Genomic DNA, 22,855 nt, shown 5'->3' on the forward strand with positions numbered 1-22,855 from the left:
TTAAAGCTAGCCCGGTAGCTATAGTTTGAGTGAGACAGAAAGCAAGACTAGTAATCCTGACGCGGAGAGTGTAAGATGGTACCGGGCACCACTTTAACGCTCATAAGTCAGAATGGTGGTACTACCTTGGGCGGTTGCGGTCTACAACCTACTACCTACAAGTATAGCATTATTTTTCAAAAAGGTGATGCACAACTTGGTGGAGGAGTTGGGTAGGCGACAAGAACAAGCCGATTCGATTTTGGTTCAAGTTCAGTTCCAGATCCGGCCAATCAGTGGGATACAAAACATATAAACTATTCAGCCTGGAGAGTTATGCACTCTACCGAGTGACGTTATAGGTGGGAAGATAAGTTTATGCACAACCTGAACGGCCTAAGCATATGTAAATGGAAAGTGACTCATTTCTGAATAATTGGATCCATGACAAGCTTATATTAAGAGTTATTTATTCTCTCACGTACTTTTGAACCAGCTGCATTTTTGCTTTTTATATTTTGTTATGACAAGCTTATATTCGATTGTTTTTAATGTTGTTGCTGTGAAACAAGTTACCTTCTCTTTCTGGAAAGCAAACTCATCTGAAGGCAATCTCACCACATTCATTCCACAAAGCCCACAAAAAACTGTGTCCACTCTCAGTAGAGCCAGAAAAGAACATCTGTCCAACCTCAATATTGAGCTTTCAAATTGTCTCCCTCCTCTAAAACCTGGTGGTGCGTTGTCAAGTCTGTCTCTGGAGTATGCTCCCTTTCCATCCCTTCCCTATCTTCAAATGGAACCACAGTCGACAATACTGGTGAGAAGGCTGGATCCCTCAATTCCATGTTTGCTTTGAAATTTTGTGTCCACCTCACCTCGCTCCCTGCACGCACCCTACCCACTCACACCCAACTGCTCCTCGGGTCTTTTGCACCCGTGAAGGTGGAGAAGTTTCTGGCAACCCTTGACTGATTATGCACCTATAGAGTCGTGGCCAAAAATATTGGCACCCTTGCACTTTTTTCAAATAACCCACAATTTTCTCGAAAAATAAGTTGAAATTGACGAAAGTATTTGGTCTCCATAATTCCTTATTTTACTGTTAATATTACAGAACCTTTGTTTTTGATTTAGAACTTAATATATCCTTTTAAATCAGAAAAAAAGAAATGGCATTAACAAAATTATTGACATCCGAGACTTAATATTTGGTAGCACGGCCTTTGGACAAAATAACTGCAGTCAAGTGCTTCCTATAGCCATGAATGAGTTTCCTACACCTCCCTACTGGCAGTATTGGGGGTCAACTTCAAATGAAAACAGCCCTTATACCATCCTATCCTACATCTTCAAAAAATATTATTTGACTTTTTAACTTTAATTCACCTGTCAAGGAATACTCTCAGCTTAGAATGACATGTTTATGACATGTTTCCGATGCTCCTTCGCTGGGTTATGCAAATTGATGATGATATAAGTTTCCTGAAATGAACAAGCTCAACTTGCTTTTCTGTCTTCCACAATGAGCAAAAGTTTGAAAATGATGTCTTGAATTCCTCTTTTGTTTATGTTTGTTGCTTTTGCTTTTAGGCTTTGGAGTTGGATGCTGCCGTTTTGGGCTTGGATACCCTTGCCTCGTCATATGCATTCTTTAGTCCACTTGCTGTCCAACCCCCTCCAGTTTCACAACCTTCTGCACAAGAACATTCTGCCCCCACAGTTCCCCAACCAATCCCAGCTCCTAACCCACTCAACCGGGATATTCCTACGGGCACCGTGAGTAACCACTGACTCCCTGAAATGTTTTCCTGTCTACCCAGAGTTCTGTTGACATATTTACCCTCGCCAAAGGAGAGGGTATTGCATTTCAGTCCGTTTGTTTGTCTGTTTGTTTGTCCGCACAGAATAAATATGATTTTCTCTGCAACCGTTGGTCCGTTTGACAGGTAATTTTCACCATAGGTGCGCCTCATCCAGTATAATTTTTAATGATAATTATGACGTCATAGGTTACGTGGTACAGGCGCCATATTGGAAAAAACCGAAAAACATTGCACCTCTATATCTCCGAAAGTGCTGCATAGAAAAAATTGAGACGTGGCTCATTGTAAATAACTCTTCATGTGGAATAACATATGTTAATGATGATGGAATATTGGAATAAGTGCCTCCGTCATAATTCGACAAGTACAAAACTTCATCGATCAAGATTAAATTTCTTGAGCATAATCTAGAGATAATTGGTGGAGAAAAAAAAAAGATTATGTCAACGGTCACGTGGTTCGGCTGCCATATTTGTTTTAACACAAAAGCCTTAAAAACCACTGAAAAACACGTTCTCTGGTCTGGATGGTCTGCAATCTCTGGTTGCTCTTTCTTGTTGTTATGTGTTAAAGAGCAGAAAGCTTTCTTCTTTTTAATTCTGAAAATGGTGTTCCGAGAACAATTTTCATGTCATGTATCTAACTTATTGAAGCCAAGTCTCATTGCCATGTCTCTTCAGAGATCTAACTTTCGGTTCACTCACATTGAAGGCTTCGGTTATGGCATTTTGTTCGTAATGATGCATTTTTTTTAATCTTAAAGGCAAGAATTAAATGCTTGAACTTTTGTCCTATTGAAGCCATGCACCTTCATTAATGCTCACCACAGCAATATCGAAACAGTAATGCTGGCACCCCGACCAACCAGTCCCCCACATCTCCAGTCTCTAACCAAGGCTTCTCACCTGGAACATCTCCACAGGTCAGGTCTCGTTTTACCCTCAGCTGTTTTACTCGCTTCACTATTTAGTTTTTACTTCTCGTTCTCGGACACCCTATTTGCATGAGTGAAGATAATGAGGAACCGTGACTTTGGAGATGTCATGTAATTGTAATGGATGTCAAGCGGTGTGTCTGAGATTAAAATCAAAAGACAAACGTTGCATTGTGGGTAGCAGTTATTAAATCCACTTGCTTACAGGGAAGGCAACAAAATGACATAGAAACATTTTATTTTATTTTTATGCTTTTATTTATTTAGACTTCAGTTTTGGGCAGCATTTTTGGTGATGGCTACTATGACCAGTCAAGGCAAGCTACTGCCCTCTCCCATCAGGTGAGTGAGTGACTGAGAAAAGTGGGGGGGTTTTGTATTTGTTTGCATTCTCTCCTCTTGAAAAAAAGCTTGTTCATTCTCTGCCTCTTTATTTTCTTTCCCATTCAATTTATTTTATCAGCTGGAGCAGTTCAATATGTTTGAGAACCCTCTGGGAGGCATAAGTCTGCCTTCAGGCTGCCTGCTGGATAGTGGTACCGCCCTCACCTACTCTCATGCTGGAATATTGGACTACCCCGCTGCTCAAGACATTGCTGGGAAACAGGCCGCACATTATAACAATCTTGGCGGTCCCATCCCAAACATCATACTTACTGGTATGGGCAGTACTTGTGGTAGACCAATAGCTTTTGTGATTGTTGCTCAGTGTGGCCCTTCTTCCTCTATCTTGTGGATATATAACCAAAGATATTCATTCTTAATATGTTATATTTTTGTCCCTGTGTACTGTTTGTATTTTCATCAAAATTTTCTGTGATAAATCGTACCTTCTTATCGGTATTGTTGAATTTGTTTTTGGTGAAGCATAGGCTTACTCCTTCGATAGCTAGGAGCTAAATTGTCTTAGTTTTGAGGTTGTTTGTTGTTCCGGTTTTTTTCCCCCTGCAACATTTTTTCCACCTTTCTGCCTCTTCGACATTCTCCGATTCCCCCTCGCTTCAACACCAAACAATAACTCTTTCACAACAATACATGATCTCATTCTGCCTTTTACTTTTACTTCCTGTTACATCATTAAGGTTACACCAATCACCAAGTGCATCAACATGGGCTTGCATCGAACTTTGCTCAGTTCTGTTCAACACTTTCAACCAGACTCAAATCATTCACATATTTCCAACGATATTCTGTTGTTACAGCCGCGTCATTCACCAGAACAAGGAACAAAATTAGTCCGAGTTTCGTCCCTTGTGGAACTCCGCAGGAGAGACACAAATAATTTGATATCTTCCCTTGCTAACGAACCACCTGGGAACGATCGGAAAGGAAACTGCACACTGTAGGTAGGACAGAAGCATCAACCCCAAGCTGAATGAGCTTTTCGATGACCTTGGAGTGATTGACCAGGTCGAAGGCCTTGGTAAAGTCAAAAGTGCAAATATTCGCATCATGACCTCATTGGTCAAGATTTCGATGTATAACATCCAGCATATGGACTAAATAGTGGTTGATAGCACTTCCTTTCATGTTTCCAAACTGTGCAGGATTAATATGAGGTTTAAAATCGACCATCAACCAGGGGGGAAGGGACTTCCGCTTCCGGTTTGACTTCCGCTTCCGGTTCCTCAAGCAAGGTGGTGACTTTGATCTCTCCACGGCATCAAAAGTTTAAGTATTTTTCCATTGGTGTCTTTGTCAAATTTCCACTCGTTATTTTATTGTGTATGTGTTATTGTGTGTTTCTAGTTAGTTTTGGTTTGTAATTCGTGTAACTTGTAATTAATTAATCGTTTTCTGTTCGCTTCGCGTGTGCGGCCTTGTAACTTGAGGCTTCCCCCGTTGGTGTTATGTTAATTTAAGTTATTTCCTTCTCTGTATTGCTTGTTCTTAGATCTTTCTCTTCTCCCCCGAACTTCCCCGAACATCTACCCTTTGTCTATCATTTAAATACAAAAAAAACAAAAAAAACATTGTCCTTTTCTCCTCGTGTGCTTCTCTCCACGTGCTTCTCTCCACGTGCTTCTCTCCACGTGCTTCTCTCCATGTGCGCTGTCTCGCCCCGCCCCCTTTATCTCTTTTTCTTCCACCTTTTGCCCTGTTCACATGACACATGGTTGTCCCTCGAGGCTCCCTCTCCCCATCGGTATTTTGTGAATATAAGATTGTTTTTCACGGTTTTGTTTAAATATTGTTTAAATATTATTTAAATATGTTTAAACTTTCCCCTACAATGTTTTATTCAGTGGTATATCACAACACACTGTTTTTCTTCCTATTTAAAAGGCTTTTTTCAATTTCCTCTTCAATTCAAATCCACTTCAAAAAAATATTCAATTTCTGACAATTCTTCTGCCCTACATGCTCTAAACTCACCTTCATTCCACCCATCCTCTATCGTTTTTAAACGGATCTCTGACTTGAAAATAACAGTAAACCCAGTTTGTTATAAATGTTCGTTTTCCATTAATCATCTACTTTCTAAACTCCCCCCTCACACCTCTCCTCCTTAACTCCCCCCTCCCTTTCAATTCTCTCCCCTCCAAAACTCCCCCCTCACCCTTCCCCTTCAAAACTCCCCCCCAACCCCTCACCTTCAAATCTCCCCCCCCCCCCCTACCATCTTTCTCCAATTCTCCCCCTCCCCCCTCCTCAAAGCTGCCTCCTCCCCACTTCATCTCCCTTCTATCTCATACCACTACGTCCTCCAACCTTCTACTTTCCTCTGCCCCCCCCCCCCCCCCCACCAAACAACCCCTCACTGTGTCTCATCCCATCACCATAAACCTTTTGTCCTCCTCATCCTTCCCTTTCTTCTAACTCTTTTACAATCTCTGACACACTATCAAGAGCTCTCCCTACCTCCCCCTCTCATCCTTCATCTGACCCGAGCCCTCCCCTGTCCTGTCCTGTACCCAATGAAGGCGATTCCTAACTGAAGGCAACATCAGTTCCTTTCACCAAGCTCGGAACAAGTGTGTGTCTTCCCTCAGGAGAGCCAGGAAACAACATCTCTTGACTCTCAAGACTGAACTCTCAAACCTTTCTCCTTCCTCCAAATCCTGGTGGTATCTGGTCAAATCTGTTTCTGGTGTTTGTTCCCCCTCCATCCCCTCCCTTACCTCAAACGGCTACACAGCTGACACTGCACGAGACAAAGCCGAATGCCTCAACTCTGTGTTTGCCTCAAAATATTGTGTCCCAAACCCATCTCTCTCTGCACCTACCTTACCCAGTCGAACCCAGCTGCTCCTGGACTCTGTGTCCTTCTCTCCTGACAAGGTGGAGAAGTTTTTAACAAACCTCGACTGATTCTGCAACTGGACCAGACGGAATCAGCCCACGGGTCCTAAAATCCTGCCCTGCCGCTCTTTCACACCCTCTCTCGGTTCTCTTCACACTCTCTTTTGCTCAAGGTCTTCTGCCATCAGCTTGGAAATCAGCAAACATTACCGCTTTGCACAAAAAAGGTGCAAAAACAGATCCTTGCAACTACAGACCAATCAGCCTGCTCCCAATTACCAGCAAAGTCATGGAATCCATCATTGCTTCGGATATCAAATCCTACATCTTCTCCAATGGCTTGATCTCTGATCATCAATTTGGATTCAGACCAGGTCATTCTACTCTGGACATGCTCCTTCTGCTGTCTCAACAATGGATAGAGGTCCTCAATGCCAAACAGGACTATCATGTGCCTTCGATACGGTCTGGCACCCCGCTCTGCTCACCAAACTCTCCTCCTATGGTATCCATGGAAATCTCCACGCATGGCTTGTGGACTTCCTTTCTGGTCGTAGTCAACGTGTGGCCCTGAATTGATTTCTCTCATCTCCCCTTCCTGTTTATGTTGGAGTTCCCCAAGTCAGTGTTCTGGGCCCTTTGCTCTTTCTGGTCTTCATCAATGATCTCTCCAACTCTCTGAAAAATCCTCTCTATCTCTTAGCTGATGACTCCACTCTCTGCTGCTCCATTCCTCATCCCTCAGATCGGCAGTCTGCAGCCTCCTCGCTCTCTGCAGACCTGGACAAAATCACAGACTGGTCATTAAATTGGAACATATCTTTCAATCCTGACAAATCTCACACTCTTACTATGTCTCTCCGAAAAGACCGACTGAATAACCCTCCCATCTACTTTCTCAACAATCCTCTCCAAGAAGTTCTGTCACTCAAGCTTTTGGGTTTCACTATCTGCTCTGATCTTTCCTGGGAAAACCACATTTCCCAGCTGGTCTCCAAAGCCAGTCGCCGACTGGGCATCCTCCGTCGTGCGAAGTGTTTCCTTGGCACACCTGTGCTCCTCACCACATGCAAGGCTTTCATCCACAGCTCAATGGAATACTGCTCTCCCCTCTGGGCTGGTTGGTGCTCCTGCCTCACACCTAGCTCGGCTTCACACTGTTGAAACCAAAGCTTTCAGAATCATTGGAATCTCCCGCGATGAAGCTGATTGCGAGGGCCTTTCACTCACACACCGCAGGCAGGTTTGTGGTCTTTCTGTCTTCTACCGACTCCTTTCTGGCCTAGCTTCCCCAACTCTATCTGTGCTCTGTCCCCCAAATATTCCAGCAGGTCGCACAATATCTGCCAACTTCTGGTGAAATTTCCAAAATCAAGACTCTCTGCTCACCTTCACTCTTTCATTCCTATTTATTCCCGCCTCTGGAACAAACTCCCTAACTCTCTTCAATCCCACTCCTCCCTCCATGTCTTTAAAACAGCTGTTCACCACCATCCCCCCAAGTCCCCTACGTCCCACAGATCTCCCGATGTCCCTGCGCTCAAATGTTGTGCTTGTGTGCTTCCCCCTCTCTCCCCATCTTGTCTATCGCTCCCCTTATTATATGTTTTATGTGTCCATTTGTTTTTTTTTTGTGATTAATGTTCGCTCTTTCACGAGCCTCGATCTTGTATAAAAAAAAAACCAGTCAGCTAGAAAACTCTCAAACACCGAAGCTAAAACATAAGTAATTGAGATAGAGCATAGCTGAACAAATTCAGTAACACGAGTAGTCTTAGGAATTGCACATACTGAAGCACATTTTCACTTAACAGGGAAGTAACCATTCTGTAAGCATTTGTGAAATATCTTTGTAACAGGGCCTGAGATTTCCAGTGCAAACTCTTTGAAAAGATAAGTAGGTACACCACTGGGATGAGGTGCCTTAGATGCGTTGAGACGTCTAAGACGAAAGTAAACCTCGTGTTGCTTGATTGTTGGTGGAGGCACAGCAGCCGGAAGATAAGCTGTAAGAGTTGCCAGGTCCGGGGGAAGGTAACATAGTACAGATACGGGAAAAATGCTTGTTAAGATCATTAGCTAGCTGGTGAGGAGATTGGTCGGCAAAAGCAAGATTATGGGAATGCTTCTTTATTCCGGTCAATAATCTGATCTGTCGATGACATTTTCCAGGCTCTTATCTTTTAAGGTATTCGACTTTCTTCTGAAAGTAAGATTCCTTAGCTTTTCTGATGTGACACTGAACTATATTCCTCAGTTGACGGTATCGAACAAAATCACCGATATCATGTGCAGCACTATTAAAGTTGCATTATTAAAAGGCAAAGATTGTCGTTGAACCCTGGTTTGTCCCTCGGTTTCCGCTTCATCACTTTCTCTTGAAAGCATCGTTTGTATTGCATCATAAGAGTATTGTGTAAAATTACTGCCATCTCATCAGGATTATCGGTCGAGTTAAAATCAGCCCAATTGTACTCCGTAATCCACTGTCCAAAATTCCGGATAGATGATTCACCAAAAGGTCTTAGTTTAGACCTGGTGGATTTCAGAGGTTGAATGGAGTCAAACGGTCGGGCTATAACAACACAGTGATCACAAGATGCAATTGGAGCACATATTACTGGTTCAGTGTAAAGTTCTTGAAAGTTTGTCAAAATCTTATCAAGTACTGCATTGCCTCGTGTCCGTGTTACAACTAACTGTGACAACAGGGCATGCTGCTCAATAACATCGGTGTGGAGGTCATTAAAACCCCCCATAATGAATACTGCCGCCTCCTCCATTGAATTGATCAGGTCAACCATCTCAATGAAGTGGTCTGGTATCTCCTGATGGTGGGGAGATCGTGGCGGAGCATAAACAACACATGCGTAGACGTTCCTCATCAAACGCACGGTGGATGACAATGTCAGTTTAACCCAAATTCTAAACAGCTAAAAATCAATTTTTAGCTGTTTTCAACATGTTTAGTATATGGAAGAAGAAGTCTTAATTCAAAATGGATGTGGACAGGCTTTGCATTTTCAGATGCTTTCTAGTTTTACTTGGATTATGGATTGGGCGTCTCATCGGCCAGCATTAGTTGGTGGTTGTTAAAGATCCCACGAAGAGTATGTCCTTCCTGAAGAGTAGGTGAGCCATCGTTGGCACCATAAACAAATTCTCAATTCCTGCTCTGGCCTGCAGGGGCACTACATCAGCGGCACAGCCACTTGCTCAGCAAATGATGCTACTCACAGCCATGTGCTGCATTTGAAAGATGCGCAAAACTGTTTTAAACCCCTGGATTACACAGCGCTCTCTACGAAAAACTTTAAATCCAATTTGGCATTCATTTTGTTTCATACTGGGCACATTTGTGATGTTGGTTCCTGAAGAAGTGCTTCCACCTTGGTCACATTACTTTTTTCCAATCAGCAAAAACCTAAGTCTCGCTTCACAATCACAACCACTACTTCTGCCCTATTTGGTGGGATATTAAATATTATTGCATACTTCTTGAACAATTCCCTGTTGAGGGCTTATTTGCTCCTGAAATGTTGTGCTTTACCGACTTGATAAATTCCATGTGGTTGTGCCTTTTATACCATCAGACAGAAGTATTTTAACCCATTCCAGCATAAATGTATCAACGGAGGGTGCATTGCTATTTATTTATTTAATTGTTGTGTGACTTTATTCCGATTTGTTAACAGGTCTGCAACGTTTATGTTTAATTTGTTCATGTGTACAGGTGATTCACCACCAAGCCTTTCACGGGAATTTGGGAACACACTTGCTGCGCTGGAAGATGGAGCGTTTGGCTTAGAGGATGATTTACGGGTTGAACCCCTCGGCCTTGACGGTCTGCGCATGCTCGGTGACCCAGATGCCATACTCACCGAAGACGCCTTTCGCCTCGATGGCCTATGAGAATTTACACCGAATTATTCTGTTGTTGACTCCATCGTTGCTTCCACAACAGTCTTCATCTCTGTTTTACATCCACTTCTATGTCATGTTCTGTGCTGGCCTCTGGAGTTGCAAAGCGGGGCACCTCTTTTGCTGGCCTGCCCTGTCTTCAATGCCTCCAAAGGCCTAGCGATATGAGAAAGCACCATTTTACCTCCAACAACTGCAACATAACCTGGGCATAATCTCAATCTCAGTCCTACCATATGGATCTTTTATGACTTTATGGATAAGCTCGTTTAGCTCATGCTGTTCTCTCATGTATCTTCCTGCAACACACCAATGTCTGCAAGGTCTGGTTAGACTCTGCTGTTTAGCACCTTTCACTCTGATCATCTTGGAAGCTTCAGCTTTGGACAAAACCAGGTGAAAGGACGCATGTTCTTGTACTAGCAACATACCTTTGAGATATAGTAACCATAACTTCCAGCAGCCAACTTCACTAGATTCTCATTTTAGAACACTGACATCAACTGAGGTTTTCAAGGCTGCCCAAACCTACAACCATTTATGGAGTTTTGCTTGGCCAGAACCGCAACTCAGGAGATGCCACTGGCACAGCCTCGGTCTCACTCCTGGAAACTTCATATTGCCTTCTCTCATGGCGACAACACGTTTGTCATGTTTGTTAACATGTTAATCTTAATTTTGTGCTTTGTTTACCTGTATTTATTCCTATTTCTTTGTTGGCATCTTAATTACATTACCTTTGAATTGCACTCTACATTCCCATTGCTTAGGACCTTTTTTTTTTTATATCGGAGATTTTTTTTTTTTGCCATTCACTCTTTACCACCGATGCTGTGAGCAGGATGTCATGTTGTCGGGGTGTCCGAGGGCTTGAACGTTCAGCGTTGGCACTGTGACCTGAACATCCTGCCATGAACAGACCCCAAAAGCCACAGATCGTGTTGGTGTGCCACTCCGCAGATAATATGACATCCAGGACCGGTCAGCCTTGATGAAGATATCACTCGATAAGATTTGACCCTCAAGCGCAGGCCTTTTAGTACCCAAGCACCATCAGCTGTTTTATGATTATTATTATTATTATGACTGATGAACCGCTTCCACTGTACAGATTACAGGCAGAATTAGTTCTACCAGCAGATATGGCTTGCGCTGTACGATGCATCTGCAGCATTGTTGTTGCGAAGCGAAGCTTGCGCAATGTTGCATGAAGATTTTATTGTAGGGCTTCTTGGAAATCCCAATCTGTTTGCAGTTTGTGGCTGCCGTGGGTTTGCTTGTTGCCTTGTGGAAGTAACTATACGTTTTATTTCATTTTTTGTAACTGTGCTGGATCGGAAGTGACAAATTTTTTCCCAACACATGCTAAAAGACTGCAGTATGGTAAAGGACTACAAGCAGCTTGTTTATGTGTTCTCATAGTTGTTTTTTTATTTCGGTTAATCTGCTTGCCAAAACGGATTTCTTCGGCTCTCAAGTTCCAGTTTTTTGACAAGCAACCTGCTCGCAGTTAACGTTTCCATATGCAAGCTATTGGGCTGGTGAACTCAGTCACTCACGTACAGAGTCACTTGTCGAGAACATAGACATGGGGACTCAGAGATATTGGGCTGGTTTCAGTAAAATGTCAACTTCTCTTTTTTATTGTAAATGCTTTCCTTGAGTTTTTTTTTTTAGTTGATAATTTTTTTAAGTTGTTCAGGGCGCGTTAAGTGCCCCTGTGTATGGCACGGCATGCACTTGAAAACGTAACGAGTGGAGAAAAGAAGCTCGTCGTCGAGGAGTGGAAGCGCCGGCATTTGTAACTTGTTGGGTTTTCTTGTAGCTTGAGTGGTTGCTTACAGTAGTAAAATGGTATGGTACTGCATCGGCATACAATGGCTTTGCTGCTTTTCTGCAAAGGGTATGAGATTTCTTGATGAAAACCTTTTTGGCTTGTAAAACTAAATATTCCCCACTAAGCACTTCCTGCAGTGATAATAGCTCCAAGCTTGTTACCATTTTGTGCCATTTCCACTCTCTTTGTGCCAACCTCTTCAGCTCGCCACCTGGACTTCACCGCCAGACACGTGGCTGCGTGTGGCGTTGCACCTTCAAATTTGCTCAAAGTTGTCGGGCCTTGTTTTGTTTCTTGTGTCGACCAATAATGTTTTGAAAGGACGAACCACTGCGTTTGCCATGGAATGATATGTAAAACATTTGTATCCTGGCGGAGAACAGATTGTGACTATATTGCAAAAAAAAAAAAAATACAAGAAAGTTTTAATTGGGGATTGCGAGGGCGAGGGTTATTATTCCTTTGAGCGTTTATTTATTTATGAGCGAGAGTTATTATTCCTATGAGCGTTTATTTATTTATTTTGATCTCCATCATGAGTGCATCCTTTGAAATGATCACGGAAACCCCGAGGAGCAATCTGAACGAGCTTCTTGACCAGTTTGAGTGAGCATAGACACATCTTGGCTTGTAATTTATTATTCCCATTGCACCTCTGCTTTTCTTTTCCGGATTTATCGTCGTTTATTCATTTTTCTCATTCTTATTCCAGTAATTATTAGCAAGCAGAGGTTTGATGTTGATTTGCACACATAACATTTGCTTTTGTGTTTCTGCTCCTCTCCGCCAGAATGGTGCTTGATACTCACAGAGAATACTCTGTTTTCTAATATGCATTTGCCAAGTCTCATGGGACAGCTTTTAAAATAAAATAAAATAAATAAAGGTTTACAAATCGTGCAATGATTCACACAAGCCAGAGGAAAAAAAAAAAAAAAACAATTGTGTAATATTCTCATTTATCTTCAACTTGATTGCTGTGACACCACTTAAAGGGATTGTTCTCTTTCGATGCGTCAATGTGCAGTCAGCAGGTTTGTTGTTTAAATTTTTATAGTTTATCTGTGGAGTGTTTTTCAAAGTGAAAAAGCCGTATTTTTCTTTTAAAGCATTTAAAACCAAACTTTAAGGTTATCGTAAGATATTGTAATTTGTGTTAGGGTAATCTGGCAGGTGCAATGCAATTCAAGGAAAACTAAATACTGCAATGAAAAGAAGAATAACATTTGAGATTGTTAATGTAATTTAAAAAATACCATTGCTGGTTTTCAGAATGGTTCTGCTTTTATTTTTTGTCTGAGGGATTTTTCTTGACCTCTTGACGTACGTCTCATTCTGTACTGGTGGAAATGTGAAGCTATTTGGAGAAATACTAGGCCGTGTCCAAGCTTGCATTGCCCCCTCACTTTTCACATTTCATCCATTTACGTTTTCATTACACCCTGCAAAGTGGAATTATATTATTATTATTATTTCAGGCTGATAATGAGGTAAAATATATTCACCAATCACCAATCTTGCATGATGAATGTGCTTAATATGAGCGAAATCGACATTAGACTCTTCTTAATTTATTGTTAAAGTCAAGCTGCTTTTTCATGTTGTAATTCCTTCCATTTTAGCATAATTTATTGGAGTATTACATTTTGTGTGATGTTTGGATTTGTCAAATTAAGCCCAGGATAACATTCCATCCCCTCCTAACGTTGAGGCCTAGTAGCAACCCCAGCAGGCACTCGACTTTGATTCGACGTTGAGGTTTGGTTGAATTTGCACCGTGACGTCGAACAACAGGAATACGTCCGTTAACGTTGATTCGACGTATTTTCATCCTCTCGATGTATTTCTGGTGTTTCAACGATTTTTTTTTTCCTGCTGTCTGAGATTACCCCTTCAGTTATCAAATAATTCCAAGTTTGTGGGCTCAGGTGCAGACTCTCAAACTAAGTGCTACTTCATCTGTGGAATAATCCGTATGGTGTGTTGTACACCACATGACATTACATTATAGCTTATTGTTGTTACTTTTGGCTTGCACTGACTAAAAAGTATCTTTGTGAGCAGTTTGACGCATTTGATTTTTATCAACAATGCTGCTTCAAATTGCTCGCAGCATTAACACTTTGTGCCAAAGTCTCCCAATTTTTCACCCAAGAAGGACTTGTGTTGGAGAGGGTTCAGTGTATTTTGTTTGGTCCGTTCCTTTTGTTGTTGCAATTTGTGGGATAGAAGAAGGAAAGATGGTTTTGGATGGATTTATTTATTTATGAAAGTTCTCCCTCCCACCAAAGCAAACTTTTGAGAACTTGAGATGCATAGATAGGAAACTGTAGCATGTAGCCATTTCATTCCCATTGACTAATGCAGTTTTAATTTTTTAAGATACGATGTAAGATGATTTAATTTGAGGATGAAGTTAAAATAACTGTTCATGTTTTACGACTACATTCTACTTGGTAATGCAGTTGTACGATTTAAATTATTAGAGCCGCACTATGTGCTCCTTCAACCAAATGGCCAAATAAAGTGAAAGTGAAGTTTTTTATTTATATTGTATTGTATTGGGGAATATTGTGTAGAAATGAAAAAGTGAAGTTTTAAGACCTGTAGTTGATAAACAATTTTTGTGAATGGTTTACATGAAAGCTCAATCATGGGAAATGGCACTGAACATGATGGGAGCGGGGGTGGATGGTCTCCTGGTATTGCTTCATTGTTGCACGTCGTAGTTGCTATGGTAATGCCTTGAAAACACAGCAGCTCTAGGATCCCCTGATGTCCCCTTCTACAAGTAGTCCTTCGATAAGTTGAATCAATCCTGTTTTCTAGAAAGGTTTCATTTGAAGTGCAGTCATGCTTAACACTCACAGAGAGGCTTGATCCTCATGCTTAAGCGAAAAGTTAATACTCATGCTTCAGGCACACAACATCATAAACAAAATGTAGACAAAATGTATACGTACATGTGGTAGACTGTTCTGTGGCAATGATACGGAGAACTTCTGGACCATAATTAACAAGAGGGAGGAATTGCTTTGCTATACATGTCCTCTACCGGTCCCAATGGATGTTCTTGTTCCAAGTAAAAAAGGCATAGCTCCGTGAAAAAATTGGAGAAACTACCCAAAACTCAAACTTCTTCTGTAACTTATTATATTAAAGCTATGTGCCAAGTTTCAGTTGATTATGTTAAAGGGTATGGATAAAAAGTGCAGAAAACCACAGGTGGGACGGACAGACGGACGGACGGAGAGCAAACCGGGTAGGGGACTAATAACCACGTTTGGCTTGGCTTTAGAAATGAGCACAGATGCTTTCTAATTAAATGCTGATTCATTACCAAACATAGACAATAATTTAAAGAACGTTCCAATATATTTCGATAAAATCCATAATTTTGGCACTTTTATTCTATTTTAAAGAGCATAACTGGAAACACAGTAAAGGCAGCAAAGGAGATGTCCTTTTTATGTATGATAATAATGATTAATTCTCTGCATTACATATATGCTACTATATTTGTATTTTAATGTTGATATTTTGTCTACATTTGTTTTTTGAGAAACTTTATAAAATGGAAATAAAGACTACATCCCAGATGTAACAATCAACCGTCACATGTAGATCTGAAAGTGACTGCCTTGTTTGATTTGACCATGGTCATTATTTTAAATGTTTTACGGTGTTGATCGTGACCAAAGAGTCTTAAAGTTGGATTTGAACAATTGAAAACCTCTTAAAAGGATCTCTTTTCATGAACGTGTACGGATGTTCACCATATTCCCAGGTTTGAAATTAGCACCAAGTTCTCCTCCGGCAGCAATGTGCGCAGTTGCTTGTATGTTCTCTTCCCTACTCTGCATGCTCAAAAATGTTCTTGCTTTCACAAGGGCTCGTGTCCTAGCTTCTCGGTTCCATCATGTTCAAAAGCTTGGGTCTGTGCTTCTCATTGCCTCATGCCTGGAAGGTGTGCATGCATCTCCAAAGAACACCTTTAGTATGGAGGATTCTTATCGGAGCATCTGTCTGCTGGTTGTATCATTTCTGGTGGCATGCGTTGCCGCTCATGTAGTGCCCTGGTGAATTTGATCATTCGTTTAGAATTTGGTCAGTGTACCGGCAGAAAAAAGTTACCTTGCGACGCTTAATGCCCATGAGTGAAATTGGGGTTGTGTGAGTAGGCATGGGAAGTTAAATGTGACTGATAAATTTGCACCTCGACGAAGGAAGGTAACCAATGTGAATGTTGAGCCAAGCTCTTCCTTACGTGACGTCATGAAAGCTTTGTTGGCTTCAAAATATAATGTAAATTTTTGCACTCTTGGTTTCACTTTAATAGTTCATTCCCAATTTTTTTGAATTTATTTATTTTTGTCATTTTGCTTGTGTTGAAAGAGCCAGATTGGATACAGACAGGATATGTGTCACATGTGAAACTTCTTTGCACTTTGAGCAAAAACTGCCAGCTTGGAGTGCACCCATAAAAGTGAGTGGACAAGTTGGAGGTATCAGTACTCGTGCATCAGTAGGCAAAGGATGCCGTGCTATCCGTCATATTACTGCTGCCTTACTCCAACATCTCTTTATTTGCTTTGTGCTTTACCCAGTGCTGTGCGGTTATGGTGATCTCCGTTTGTGGATGTCATGGATGCATTGACGCGTCATTTGCTTCAGATTATTCCATGCACTTCTCGATTTATTTTTTCTTCAATGTTGGTTTGTGACGTTTCATTCACGACTTGTAACATATGATCATTAAAGTTTTTACTGAGTCACAAATGGTCTTTTCCTAAATTTGTTTCTCTCATCCAATCGGAGGGCCGCACCTGCATTTGTGACAGGAAGTAACAAATGAAATTAGCATTAATGCCTGGAGATAGGGAAATTATTGAGTTTAATGATTTTATTATAAAGAGGATGTATAGAGGTGAGTAACAACACATGGACCACTTATTTCTTACTAGGCGTGCCGCCCGTCACTTCGTCAATACGTTTAATCAAAACGCACCATGTTGGTTGTACTTCACAAGCTCATTGCATGTCCATCTATGAGTGTGAATGGGGAGGTAAAGTGAAGTAGAAGACGCAAATAATGATTTTTGTAACAACAAAACAGAATTGTTGTTGTCGTTGCTGTGGTTGTTGTTGTTTCAGCTCTCCTTCCACGTACTTTTATATATTTTTATATTGCTTCAAGAAGTATTACTATATTTAATTTTGTGTGCTCCTCCCATGTCCTTGTAAAGGGTTCTTGCTGTCATAGAATAATAAATTTTAGCGTTGGAACCGCTACATTAAAGCTCGAGGTCTCACTTCCTGTTCCTCAATTTGAAACGTGAAACATGGGCTTTTTAGTTCTTGAAACAAGGGCTTTTAAAACAGACAAGTTTGTGATTAAAGGAACTAATTTTGTTCCAAGTCAATGAATTAATTGTAAAAGTGGAAATCTTCACGCGACATTAATTTTTACACATTTCACGCTACTAGGGAGAAGCACAAATTTAACAATGTGTGAATATATTTGACTTTCTCGAGAGACATTACGGTACCACAGTGTACAAAGAGTGTGTGTGCCGTGCGCATAGAGTTACCAGTTGCACCATAATGAGTAGCAAGCAATGTGCTTGGCCAGCACGTGAAGTCTTCAGCGTCCATAATTCAACGTAAAATATGCTTCGTTACTTGAAGCTGATTTCAAAAGTGGACGAACTTCAATGTTTTCCGAAACCTGCAAGATTGCTCAAAGCAGGGCTTGATGCACCGTCTGCCCGTGCCTCCAATGAGGAAATATTGAAAGCTGGAATGGGCGGAAGTCCCACTCGAGCTTGTGGAGACAGCGTTGCCAAGGTCAGAGATTGGAATGAATAAAAATATCCAATGCTGTGGGAGACTATGAATTTCGAAATGACGTAATCCACCCCAGAATGCTCGACGCGCATGTGCATAAACCCCTAACAATAACGGTGATCAGGACAGAACTTATGTCATGCATGCCAGATGAGGGTTGTTGCCTAAAATGGCTCACGGAGCTTCTAAAGGAAGCTGAAATTTTTTACGAAAGTACGTGAGAAAAAGGAGTACCTCTGCAAAAGGAAAGATTTGGGGAACTTCCTGATCAAATCGCCCCAAAAAAGAGGATATCTTGCAACCTATACTGTAAAAACTCCCAGCAATGTGGGCCTCTGCAAGGCCTGTGGACAGGCCCATTCTACCCAATCATTCCTGTCAATGAGTGGACTTTGAACCTTATGGGGTTACCTCGTATGAACATGGTGAGCTTGGTGATTTATGTAGTGAGAAACGCCCGCTCCCATCGGGAACATTGGCAGGTTGTCTCCTCCCCACCCCGCTATAAAGGTGTAGGGAGAGTGGTAGGGAATTTTTTTTTAATTCTGGGTACTACTAACACATATGAAAAATTTGGTGTTGATTGGGCCAGTCGTGGTTTTTTTTCGATGATTTTCAGATGTACATACATACAACCATACACGCATACATACATACATACCACACATACATATAATTGCCTAATTATACCCCGCACACGCAAAGCGAAAAGTCAAACGAACAAAAATGAAAATCAAACATCAAAACTGGCAATCAAACAAAATTAAAAATCATTCAAAACAGGAAACTTACTGTTTTTAAGGACATTATAAAGGACACAAAAAACAGGCATGAATAAGTAATGTGAGAGCCAAAGAATACCAGAGTTAGGTGAACTTAACAATAGGTGCCATGTTGTCACCCAACTCTTCACATGCATGTAGCATTAATTACATACTATTGGAATGTACCTTTGAGACCTTTAGATCTTTTACATCCCTTAGGCTTAGACCTTCACAAACCTTTAACTTTAGACCCTTTAAACCCTCAGACCTTGAAGACATTTTCAGACTTTTGACTTTACAAAGAATATGGAACTACACAGACTCTTTCTGGAGCTGGCTGTCCGACCAAACTGAGCAACCAGGCCAGAAGGACCTTGGTCAGGGAGGTGAGCAAGAACCCAATGACAACTTTGAAAAAACTACAGAGTTACTTGGCTGAGATGGGAGAACCTTCCAGAAGGACAACAGTCTCAGCAGCACTTCACAAATCTAGGCTTTATGGGAGAGTGGCCAGACAGAAGCCACTCCTAAGGAAAAGGCACATGACAGCATGCCTGGAGTTTGCAAAAAGGCAGGTAAAAGACACAGAGCATGAAGCAAAATATTCTGTGGTCTGATGAGATGAAAATTGAACTCTTTGGCCTGAATGCAAAGCGCTACATCTGACAAAAACTGAGCACAGCTCATCACCCATCTAACGCCATCCCTACAATGAAGCATGGTGGTAGCAGCATCATGCAATAGGGATGCTTTTCAGCGACAGGGACTGAGACTTGTAAGGATATAGAGAACAATGAATGGAACCAAATACAGGCAAACCCATTTAGAGAGCCTGCTTCAGAGTGGAAAATACCTTAGACTGCTCCAAAGATTTATGTTCCAACAGGACAATGACCCCAAGCGTACAGCCAAATCAACACTGGAATGGATTCAGAACAAGAACGTGAAAGTCCTTGAGTGGCCCAGCGAAAGCCCAGACTTGAATCCCATTGACAATCTGTGGAAAGACTTGCTGTTCACCGCTGCTCCCCATCCAACTTGACAGAGCTTGAGCAAATCTGCAAAGAGGAATGGGAGAAACTCCCCAAATCCAGATGTGCAAAGCTGATACAGATATACACAAGAAGACTTGAAGCTGTAATCGCTGCCAAAGGCGCTTCTACGAAGTATTGACTTGGGGGTTGAATATTTATGTAAATTAGATATTTCTGTATTTCCTTTCAATTGTTTTGTAAAAAATAAAGTAATAAAATATTCACTTTGACATTATGGAGTATTGTGTGTAGATTAGTGACAAAAAAAAACCTCAATTCAACCCATTTTAAATTCAGGCTGTAACATAATAAAATGTGAAAAAGTCAAGGGGCGTGAATACTTTCTGAAGGCACTGTTTCTATAACGCTTTAACTAAACAGATACTTAAGAAATGACTGCCGTTATACTAAATATTATTTAACCACTAGGAGCCACTACCGCAATAACATGTGAATCAAAAATAAAACTTTTTCAGTTTCCTAATTTATTTTATACTAACAGGGGAACCCGGTGTTGCCTGCTCTATTTTTGTGGGGGCCTAAAACACTTCCCTACACTCACTAAGGAATGGGGTGCCTACACACTTCCCTACACCCACGATAGAGCGATTACAATTTTAAAAATCCAACTTTTTGTTTTAAAAAACATTTTTTTAAAAGAAATAATTCAATTTTTTGAACCGAAAACACTCCCTGGCACTTATTGATGAACTTCTGAATGTTTGATGAAGATCCGTTCAGCCATCTCTGAGGAAAAAGTGTCACACACACACAAACGGCTCAATGAGAGTATCATTACTTAAAGGTAACTGCGATATTAAATTGACTTTCACAGGAATTTAAATTATCATCTGCCTGAATTATACCCAGAAACCTATATTATACGCTCACACACAGAACGGAAAGTCATTTAATCAGCTGGCTGGGTGACATAATTCTCAAGTTAGCTGGGTGACCTGATCTTCAAGCTAACTGGGTGTCCTGATCTTCAAGCTAGCTGGGTGACCTGATCCTCAAACTAGCTGGGTGACCTGATCCTCAAGCTAGCTGGGTGACCTGATCCCCAAGCTAGCTGGGTGACCTGATCCTCAAGCTAGCTGGGTTTTTTTTTTTTTTTTTTTTGTATACAAGATCGAGGTTCGTGTAAGAGCTAACATTAATCACAAAAAGAAAAACGGACACATAAAACAAAAGATAAAGGGAGTGGGAGACAAGATGGGGAGAGAGAGGGAAGCACGCAAGTATAACATTTGAGAGCAGGGACATCGGGAGATCTGTGGGAGGGAGAGGGCTTGGGGGGGGGGGGGGTGACCTGATCCTCGAGCTAGCTGGGTGACCTGATCCTCAAGCTAGCTGGGTGACCTGATCTTCAAGCTAGCTGGGTGACCTGATCTTCAAGCTAGCTGGGTGACCTGATCCTCAAGCTAGGTGGGTGACCTGATCCTCAAGCTAGCTGGGTGACCTGATCCTCAAGCTAGCTGGGTGACCTTATCCTCAAGCTAGCTGGGTGACCTGATCCTCAAGCTAGCTGGGTGACCTGATCCTCAAGGTATCTGGGTGACCTGATCGTCAAGCTAGCTGGGTGACCTGATAGTCAAGCTACCTGGGTGACCTGATCCTCAAGCTAGCTGGGTGACCTGATCCTCAAGCTAGCTGGGTGACCTGGTACTAAAGCTAGCTGAGTGAACGGATCCTTAAGGTAACTGTGTGACCTGGTGTGAATCGACTATAAACTGACACGGATGAACAGGGTCCAAATAATAATAAATAATAATACCGTCCACCAAACAGTGATGACTCCATCGACATCTCGCTGTCTGATATCATGGACCAACTTCTATCTACTCATCCCAACTCTCTCTTCCTCATATGTGGTGATTTCAACTGTCATCATGCCAGCTGCCTGGGTGTGGGTACCTCTCCCACCAGCCTTGGCACCTCAGCAAAGGGCTTCTGTGACGAACTGGGACTGACACAATCTGTCAATTTCCTGACCCGGATCTCAGTTAACAGCTCCTGGACTCTGTGTCCTACTCTCCTGACAAGGTGGAGAAGTTTCTGTCAAACCTCGACTCTGATGCTGCAACTGGACCAGACGGCATCAGCCCACGGGTCCTAAAATCCTGCTCTGCCACTCTTCATACCCTCTCTCTGTTCTCTTCACCCACTCTTTTGCTCAAGGTCATCTGCCATCAGCTTGGAAATCAGCCAACATTACTGCTTTACACAAAAAGGTGCAAAAACAGATCCTTGCAACTACAGACCAATCAGCCTGTTCCCAATTGTCAGCAAAGTCATTGAATACATCATTGCTTCGGATATCAAATCCTTCCTCTTCTCCAATGGCTTGATCTCTGATCTTCAATTTTGTTTCAGACCAGGTCATTCTACTCTGGACATGTTGCTTCTGCTGTCTCAACAATGGATGGAGGTCCTCAACGTCAAACAGGAAATTAGCGCTGTCTCCCTTGACATACCACGTGCCTTCGATATGGTCTGGCACCCCACGCTGCTATCCAAAATCTCCCCCTATGGTATCCATGGAAATCTCCAACTTCCTCTCTGGTTGTAGTCAATGTGTGGTCCTGGATGAATTTCTCTCATCTCCCCTGCCTGTTCAGGCTGGAGTTCCCCAAGGCAGTGTTCTGGGCCCTGTGCTCCCACACTGCTATCCAAAATCTCCCCCTATGGTATCCATGGAAATCTCCACGCATGGCTTGTGAACTTCCTCTCTGGTTGTAGTCAACGTGTGGTCCTGGATGAATTTCTCTCATCTCCCCTTCCTGTTCAGGCTGGAGTTCCCCAAGGCAGTGTTCTGGGCCCTGTGCTTTTTCTGGTCTTCATCAACGATCTCTCCGACTCTCTGGAAAATCCTCTCTGTCTCTTTGCTGATGACTCCACTCTCTGCCGCTCCATACCTCATCCATCAGATCGGCAGTCTGCAGCCTCCTCACTCTCTGCAGACCTGGACAAAATCACAGACTGATTAAACAAGTGGAACATGTCTTTCAATCCTGACAAATCTCACACTCTCACTATGTCTCTCTGAAACGACCGTCTGGACAACCCTCTCATCTTCTTTCTCAACAATCCTCTCAAAGAAGTTTTGTCACTCAAGCTCTTGGGTCTCACAATCTGCCATGATCTTTCCTGGGAAAACCACATTTCAAATCTGGCCTCCAAAGCCAGTCGCTGACTGGGCATCCTCCATCGTGTGAAGTCCTTCCTTGGCACACCTGAGCTCCTCACCACATACAAGGCTTTCATCCATAGCTCAATGCAATACTGCTCTCCTCTCTGGGCGGGTGCTCCTGCCTCACACCTATCTCGGCCTAACGCTGTTGGAACCGAAGCTTTCAGAATCACTGGAATCTCCCGCGATGAAGCTAACTCTGAGGGCCTCTCACTCACTCACCGCAGGCAAGTTGGTGGTCTTTCAGTCTTCTACTGACTCCTCTCCGGCCTAGCTA

At 42.2% G+C, this 22,855-nt stretch overlaps 1 protein-coding gene across 1 annotated transcript in view; it reads left to right on the top strand.

The window, feature by feature from the left end:
* LOC137434314 (CREB-regulated transcription coactivator 1) overlaps positions 1 to 15,357 on the top strand; it is a 180,377-nt gene extending 165,020 nt beyond the window's left edge. The window contains exons 10-14 of the mRNA XM_068127211.2: positions 1,573 to 1,758; positions 2,635 to 2,727; positions 3,007 to 3,081; positions 3,203 to 3,398; positions 9,716 to 15,357. Of these exons, the coding sequence (XP_067983312.1) occupies positions 1,573 to 1,758; positions 2,635 to 2,727; positions 3,007 to 3,081; positions 3,203 to 3,398; positions 9,716 to 9,894 (729 nt within the window). The 3' untranslated portion in view covers positions 9,895 to 15,357. The remainder of the gene's footprint in view (positions 1 to 1,572; positions 1,759 to 2,634; positions 2,728 to 3,006; positions 3,082 to 3,202; positions 3,399 to 9,715) is intronic.
* Positions 15,358 to 22,855: the final 7,498 nt, after the last annotated feature.

This window comes from Myxine glutinosa, chromosome 10, assembly GCF_964187855.1.
Source record: "Myxine glutinosa chromosome 10, kmMyxGlut1.1, whole genome shotgun sequence".
Classification (NCBI taxonomy): Eukaryota; Metazoa; Chordata; class Myxini; order Myxiniformes; family Myxinidae; genus Myxine; species Myxine glutinosa.